Source organism: Humulus lupulus, chromosome 2 (genome assembly GCF_963169125.1).
Source record: "Humulus lupulus chromosome 2, drHumLupu1.1, whole genome shotgun sequence".
Lineage (NCBI taxonomy): Eukaryota > Viridiplantae > Streptophyta > Magnoliopsida > Rosales > Cannabaceae > Humulus > Humulus lupulus.
Window position 1 is genome coordinate 239,753,523 of NC_084794.1, and position 8,931 is coordinate 239,762,453.

General features: G+C 36.4%; 1 protein-coding gene across 1 annotated transcript; it reads right to left on the reverse strand.

The window, feature by feature from the left end:
• Positions 1–401: 401 nt before the first annotated feature.
• Positions 402–4,381, reverse strand: LOC133815298 (uncharacterized). The gene is made up of 2 exons (XM_062248154.1): positions 4,297–4,381; positions 402–847 (listed from the first exon to the last, which is right to left on the reverse strand). The coding sequence occupies exons 1-2, from the start codon at positions 4,379–4,381 to the stop codon at positions 402–404; spliced, it is 531 nt and encodes a 176-aa protein (XP_062104138.1).
• Positions 4,382–8,931: the final 4,550 nt, after the last annotated feature.

An 8,931-nucleotide genomic window follows, 5' to 3' on the forward strand; every position in this document is an offset into this window, starting at 1 on the left:
GAAACAAAACATAGTAAAATCATTGAAATAAGTACAACAGTGCCTGATGTTAATATCCTAGCATTACATGACTTCCTATTGTGACCACTACCACCAAATATGCTACACTCACGTGGTTGTACCACACGTTCCCCATTCGAAGGAAATTTTTTTGTCTTTGGCCTCCCTAATTTCTTCTCCTTGGGCCTTCTTACAGGGTTTTTCTCTACTGGGATGCTAACAATGATATCTTTGATGTTTTCAAGAAGTCTCCATTCATCCTTGTTACCACAAGGGTAAATCGTTTCCTTATAAGTCTCCATCTATAACTCAATTGTGTAGTAGGGGGAACACAATGAGTAAATGCTTACGCTTCTTTTTCTAGTTGCAACAAATGCATGGACACACGGTATCCCAATGGTTTAGAACATGCCACACGAGCGTGATTTTGTGACCAAGTTCATCTCACCATCACCATTACCATCAACAACAAGAAAATCATGATGACCACGGACATGGATATCTAGGAATTTTTCTTTCTCACGAACTACCTTCAAATTCTTCTGCATCAGGGGTGCTAGCACATTTATTTCATTTGCTGATTTTTCACGTCTATCAGCAAACCATGTCTGAAAACTGAAGCAAATGGATTCAACAAAAGTAGTAACTGGGAAGGTCCTTTCCTCTCTATTTTTATTTTTAAAGCTTTCTACGTAATTTCTAGAAATGACATTGTATCGATTTCCAAGAAAGTAAGCATGATTCCACCTATCAAAACCAATACCCTGAAGATATTCAGCTATGGGAGGATCCATTTCCTTAATCTTTTTAAAGTACTTGAGAAAATTTCTCTTTCGAATTGCGTATGCTGCACACCAAATGTGTAACACCCTAATTTAAGTAGGACATATTCATTGAATAAATATTTTTAATGCAAAAGAAAATAGTTCTTCTTAATACTCCAAAGCTGAGTTTCGTAAAAGATAACACCAAAACATGCAATCTAAATGAAGTATGTCCCAACATAAAGTAAATGTATTTCATAAAACTAAAAATAAACTATGGTGTTCATAGGATCGTCGTCGTCCATGCGATCCCCTCACAGAGCACATGCACCTTCTTGGAACAGTCCCCGTTCAACATGCCATCACATATTTAGTTCTTGCCTGTGGAGAGGGAAAAAGGGGGTGAGATAAAGCTCAGTAAGGAGAATCACACCAAACAATCAACATAAAACAAACCTCATAAAGACAAACCATAAACTCATATCATATCATAACATAGCATCATCATCATAAACATCATCATAAATTATCATACAGAAAAACTTATGTGCGTACTATGCATGTAAATGGGAGAGATAACTATGATGAAGTTCTTGTTATCCTCTCTACGACCTCCACGGTCAACTTTGTGGAAATTTTTGTCCACCTTTTACCTTCCCAAGTACATGCCCTGAAACATATAGCATACAACATGCATTCCATAAACATTAGCAATCAAGCAAACATGTTTAACCTCTTTGTCTTGGCGTGTGTATGGAGTCTTTGAAAAAGAAGGAAGTGATCTCATTTATTGATCAAAGCCTATCCACAAAATAACAATAACATTACTTAGACCATATCAAGCTTAAATAGATAATTCACATGCTCAAGAATCCCTTTGCATGAGCCATGCAACAAGTAGACTTGTTTTATTAATCATAAGTACATCATTCCCATAAATCAAACATTCCCTAATACCAACACCAAACAACCTTCAAAATAACTAGTGATACCTTAAGTAGATATGTAGGCTGAACCACTATGAAGCACCACCACCTTAGAGATTACGAACCCTAACAAAGAATCATATCTCCCAAACAACCATCAAAATTACAAGAAGAGAATGAAATTGAAGACTAAACATAAATCAATATTTTACATTAAAGCTTTATTCCCTTCCTTCATGAAAACCTCGAGCCCTTAGCTAAATCTTCACCTCCTCGACCTTCTCTATTTCTTTCTTCCCTCACGCCTCTCTCTCTTCTTTTCTTTGTGTTGTGCGAAAATGAGAGCTAGGCTCTCTCTAATTATAGGCTCTAAGGCCACTCATCAAATCCTCCCAATTAAAGTTGATTGATTCCAATATTCAATCAACATAGCCTAATTGATTCCTAATCACCATTGATTGATCATGTCCTATTCACACTTGCATGAACCTAGTCCTCATTCTAGCCATGTTCATCAAACACTATCACCATCCATGATTTTCTAAAATCATTCAGCATTAAACCTAATAGATTCTAATCCAAATCACCACCATAAACACATGAAATTAGACTTGATCTTGCACAATGTTCTTGATTGATCTCCAATCACCTTTTAATTTCAAAATCTCTTATTCTCCATTGCCTTTATTGCCAAAATCACCACTTAAATGGAAAGAATATCAGTAATAAAATAACCCATTATCTTGTCATAACATTCATAAAACAATCAACTATTAATGATTTTCTAATCACTCATAAATTCAAAAATAACTAGGTGTCACCACCCTAAATCATTCATTCCACACACATTCTCTAAATCCTCTTCATAATTTTGAAAATCAAGCATTATTTATTTTTTCGATTCATATCCTAAGCCAACTAGGAAAATTCTCAATCAAATCATAATCACATTAATTCCACAATTAATGTTGAAATCACCAAGATTGTCATGCTTGTTTCTCATTGATTATCAAACAAATCAATGTGATCACCTCTTGATCCTTTCACCTCACACGCCCAAGGCTTAATCACACATACATGTGCACACATTATCATATAATTATATCGAGGCATAAATCTTGGGCTTAGCTTACCCTTTTCCTAAAATACATCATGCCTTTCATAGGTGATACCCGTAGAAACAAAAGGTCACCTACTGGGAATTTAACCTCCCAGCGTTTCGAATTTGCATAGCTTTTCTATCTATGCTGTGCATTTAACATTCTTTTTCTGATTTTCTCTACCGCCTCACTGGTTTCCTTAACTGCTTCATGACCTAGTATCTTCTTCTCACCTACCTCGTCCCAATGAAGAGGTGACATGCACTTTCGTCAATAAAGCATCTCGCAGAGAGCCAACACAATATTCGACTGAAAACTCCATTAGCGGTAGGTAGTGACTCCAGGACTCTGAAAAGTCAAGTGTGCATGATCTTAGCATGTCTTCCAAAATCTGAATCTTCCTCTCAGATTATCTATCAGTTTTAGGATGAAATGTGGTGCTAAACTTTAGCCTAGTACCCATGGCCCTTTATAGACTCTTCCAGAAATTTGAGGTAAAAACTGAACCTCCATCTAATATGATGGACTATGGTACTCCGTGAATTCACATGATTTCCTTTATATACAAGTATGCATACTGATTTGCAGTATAAGTTGTCTTAAATGGAAGAAAATGTGTTGACTTCGTGAGTCAATCAATAATCATCCATGTGGAGTCGTGCTACTTTGTGGTCCTTGGAAATCCCACCACAATGTCCATGGATATGTCTTCTCATTTCCATTATGGGATACTAATAGGTTGAAACAACCCAGCTGGTCTTTGATGCTCGACCTTAACTTGTTGACAAGTCAGGCATTTAGCAACATATTCAGCTATGTATTTCTTCATTCCCTGCCACCAATACAACGTCTTCAGGTCGTTATACATCTTCGTAGACTCAGGATGTAGGGAATATGGTGTATTGTGAGCTTCTTTCATGAGATTGTCCTTAATCTCTCTATTATCAGAATCACATATCCTTTCCTTGTAACACATCAATCCCCCACTACACATAGTGAAATTACTATCGCCATCCTTTTAAATCAACGTTTCTTACTTTACAAGCACCTCGTCGCCTTTTTATTTCTCCTTGATCTTCTCTAATAAGGTCTATTGTAGGATGGAGCTTGCCATACTCCCAGTCACTAGCTTGATTCCTCTAAGTGTCGCGACGCTCCCATAACTGCGCCTACTTAGAGCATTTTCCACTACGTTGGCCTTTCCTGGGTGGTATAGTTTCTCGCAATCATAGTCCTTTACAAGGTCCAACCACCTTCATTGCCTCATGTTCAACTCTTTCTAAATGACAAATACTTTAAACTCTTATGGTCTGTGTAGATTTTGCACTTCTCTCCATAAATATGGTGCCTCCAAATCTTAAGAGAAAAAACTACGACCACTAACTCCAAGTCATGAGTAGGGTACCTTTGCTCATGCTCCTTCACTTTTCTCGAGGTGTAGGCCACCATGTTATCTTCTTACATCAATACACATCCCAATCCATTCTTAGAAGCATCACAGTATACCACAAACTGCCTTTCTCCTATTAACACACATAAAACTAGAGCAGATATCAACTTTTCTTTCAGACTTTGAAAACTCTCTTCGCATTGTTCAGTCCAAAGGAACTTTTTTTTTGTTGGGGACTTAGATTCATCAAGGGTGTTGCAATCTTAGAAAATCCTTCGACAAATCTCCTATAGTTTCATGCTAATTCCAAGAAACTTCTAACTTCAGCCGCGTCTTTACGTTGAGGCCAATCTCTCACAGTTTCAATCTTGGCCGGATCCACCGAAACTCCATCCTTTGACATGATATGGCCCAAGAAGGCTACTTTCTCCAACCATAATTCACATATCTTTAACTTAGCAAATAATTGATTCTCTTGTAATCTCCTTAGTGTCAATCTTAAATGCTCTTCATGCTCTGCTTCAGTTTTTGAGTATATGAGAATGTGTTCGATAAACACCACGACAAACTTGTCCAAAAATTCCTTGAATATTTGGTTCATAAAATCTATGAAGGATGATGGGGCGTTAGTGAGTCCAAACGACATCACTAAAAATTCATAGTGTTCGTACTGAGTCCTAAATTCAGTCTTAGGAATGTCCTCTTCCCTCACTTTAAATGGATGGCACCCTGACTGTAGATCAATCTTTGAGAACACTGCACCTCCTTGTAATTGATCAAATAGGTCACCAATTTGTGGTAAAGGGTACTTTTTCTTAATGCTCACCTTGTTGAGCTCCTTATAGTATATGCACATATGCATGCTCCCATCCTTCTTATTTACAAAAAGTGCTGGCGCGCCCCATGGAGAGTAGCTTGGCCTTATGAATCCTTTATCCAACAACTCTTGTAGTTGTGTCTTTAGCTCCTTTAACTTCGTTGGTTCCATCCGATAGAGTGCTTTAGAAACTTGTGGCGCCTCTGGTGCGAGTTCAATCACGAATTCAATTTCTCTGTTTGGTGGTAAACCGAGTTCTAGAAATACATCTGGGAACTCACACACGATTCGAACATCCATCAGCCTCAACTGAGAATCATTGGTAGTGTCAACTATACTTTCCAAAAATGCTTGACATCCTTGCGTCAGCCTCAATAGAGTCTCGATGCTTCTCCTATGAAGACAAGTTGCAAACCCTCTTGCGATCTATAAGCCATTGTTTTCCTTATGAAGCCAATGGTTGTGTTGTACTTTGCTAACCAGTCCATCCCGAGAATCACGTCATAATCTAGCATTTCTAGTTCCACAAAATCCCCTAGGCATTCTTTACCCTCAACCATGATTGGAACAAGCCGCAAACACTTAGTTGACCATATTTCCCCACCCGATGGTAATGCGATAGCAAATTCATCACTATGGGTTTCATAGGGTACTCCTAGTATAATAACGATTTTTATAGAAATAAACGAATGTTGTAATAACCAAGGTTATTATCTTCTTATAAGCTCAATAAATATGATCTTAGGTTAGATTTAGTTATAACTTGAGTTGTGGAATAAAGATTGCTTTAAGCTTAAATTATTTAAGTTATGATTTTATGACTTAGAAATAATTATAGTTTGGGTAATTATAATTATTTTAGCATATGATTAAATTAGTGTATAGTTTTATTAAGTATTTAAATGCACATGTTATTTGATGTATTAAGAAGTGAACATGTGGCATTAAACTAAGTCCAAGTATTAGAATTAAAGTGAAAAATCAAAATAGCTTAGTCTTAGATTTGGCTAAAAAATAAGAAGTATTTGATTTTTTAAAAATTTTAAAGATAGGCAGATTAGATCTATTGAATTAAGTGACTATGTGTCAAGAAGAGCTAGATAAGTAAATGCAGTTTTTGTAACTTTAGGGTGCTGTAACTTCGGGCCTAGTTTTGGCCTATTTATATTACGATTTTGGAAAAATAGTGATTCTAAAAAGTTGTAGATAATTTAATTAGCTATCCAAGAGTATAAAAGTAGCCTAAATCGAACTTTTAAAGCTTCGGTTACGTTAATTTTACTACAGAAGGGTCCAGAGTTACGAGATATGTGATAGTAGTTTGGACTTTGACTAAAGTTTGAACTGAATGGAGACTATGTGCCATGCTTGGAGATGATGTAGCAACAAGAAGGGAGTAAGGCTAGGCTGGCCAAAACCATATAGTGGAGGGAAGGTTTTATTTTTAAAACTTAAGTTGAATAGTGTGGAGAAAATCAAGGAAGGGAGTTGGGGTTTGAAGCCTATAAATACAGACTTACCCTTCCCCATTTTTCTCACACTCAAAAACTCTCAAAAAACTCTCATATCAAAATCCATAGTCCCAAAATATATCTCCATTTTTCCATACACTCTACATAGCCATAGCCGAAACACTAGTCCTTTTAGTGCTTGAGATATTTTTTATATATTTTCTTTATTTTTCCTTAAACACTATTGCCTTTCTAAACCCTATTATAGCCGAAATATTGAACCCCATCAAGCCAATATATAGCCAAAATCTACCAAAGTATCCAAACTCTTGGTGTTGTTGTTGGAGACAGACATTGGAGAGAAGACACGGGATTTCATCATTTTGGTTCAAGGTTGAAGGTATGACTTTATGAGGTTTAGAAAATTCTTGAAAGTATAGTTTTATTATAAGGCTCTAATATAAATATTTTATGTTGTATTTAAGGTTGATTGGACGTTTTTTATAGCAAGAAATCTCTTCTCTTTCTTTTTCTCTCCACACTCAAGGTAAGGACAATATGTTAGATTATATTTGTTATGATATGTTTATATGCTATTATATGTTTATGTATATATGTATGTATATGTTTTATGTTGTAGTCACTTCGGAAATATAGTTGCTTAGGTAGCAAATAAATTCCAAGATTTTTATCATTATCGTAGATTAGAGTTATGATTAAACCTACCTCGATTGGTACACAGAGGACCTAGATGGTTTATCATATACTATTTTGTGATCTAACCTACCTCGATTAGTAGATAGAGGACCTAGATGGTTTTATCACATACTACGGTAATGAGTTAATGACCATTAATATTGTAGTCCTATGTTTATATGATATACATTTTTACGTTATATGTTTTATAGTATATGTTTTTAGTCTTATGATTTATGTTATGTTTTAGTAGATTTTCCTTGCTGGACATTAGGCTCATTCCTTTTATTTTAGATGGTGCAGGAAAATAAGCTTGAAAGGCGAAATGGATTCATGGTAGCTTTGGCATGTGTATTGGGAGACGACTGAATGGATGGACTATTGGAAAAGATTGAGGATGAAGTTTATATTTTTGAGTCTTTTTAATTTATGTATTTTTTTTCCATATTTAGTATTTGAACAATATTTAAAGGTTTATGTTTTATTTATGTTTTTATGTAATAATAATGAGATCCCGTATTTTGGATTTTTATAAATAAAGTTCTATTATTTTATGCATGTATTCCAAAATATTTAAAGATTAGAGTTATGCATGGTAGTTTTAATGGTCTGAGGTCTTTAAGTTAGTCGAGTCATTACAAATGCGTAGCTCTAGAATCAAATAAAACTCTATTAGGTGTACCTGCAATAGAAATCTGACCTGTTACCATAGTATTCCTACCCTTCGCTTCGCCTTAAGTTAGTGTAAACACCTGAGCTGGTACCAAGATGTCATTCTTCTACTGTCCACGATTCTCAGATTTCATTTGGGGACAATTTTTCTTTATATAACCCTCTTTTCCACACTTGTATCATGCTCATGTGTTAGCTCGTCATTCTCCATGATGTTTGCGGTTGTACTTTGGACAATTTTCCACCTCAATATTGTGGTTTTGACTGCTGCTCGTTGCCCCTTTTTGTTTCTTATCCCCTTCATGGCTCTGGTTGTCCTGAGCCTTCCTCTTATCTCCAGACCCAGAATTTCCTTTCTTGGCCTCCCTCCTAGTAGGAATTTCCTTCCAAATTCTTTACTCCATGCATTTCGCTTCAAGCACACATTCCAATGTCTCTGCATACGTCGTAACTCCCAGAGTGGTTAACTTGGTTACTCTGGCAATCATCGCCTTCAACCCTTGGATGAATCGTTGAATCCTTAGGGTCTCAATAGGCACCATATCCTTTGCAAACTTCGCTAGCCGATCAAATTTCATTGCATATTCTGTCACTGTGGAGTTTCCTTGAGTTAAGGCTACGAACTCATCCACCTTTGCTTCCAAAATTGTTGCACTATAGTATTTCTTATTGAAAATTTATAGGAATTTGATTTAGGTCATGGCGGTCACATCTCTAGTTTGCTTTACAATATCCCACCAAATTCGTGCATCTTTCTTCAGAAAATGTGATGCACAGGACACTCTGTCCTCATCATTCAGACGTATGTGCTCCGATATAGACTCTATTGTCCTAAGTCATTCCTCTGCTTCGATAAGGTTGGCATTCCCTTCAAAGCTGGGCAGATGCTACTACCTGAATCATTCGTATACTAGCTCAAATTCTTGTATGAAGCGTCCCACCAAGTGTCATCCCTGCCCTAACGGCTATCCAATAGGCACTTGCTATTTTGGCACTTGTACCAGAGGTTTCCTTTTCCCAACTCGAGCTAATTCCTCATCTCTTCGCCTTAGCTATTTCTGTAGCCTAGCAATCTCTGTCTGATGATCCTCGATTTTTGTTTCCCTGAACTAGAT

Coding starts and splice junctions, on each gene's coding strand:
- LOC133815298 (XM_062248154.1), bottom strand. CDS start 4,381: ATGCGAAGAGAGTTTTCAAAGTCTGAAAGAAAAGTTGATATCTGCTCT. Junction 848..4,296: donor TAGGAGAAAGGCAGTTTGTG/GTATACTGTGAT, acceptor TTTGGTGTGCAG/CATACGCAATTCGAAAGAGA.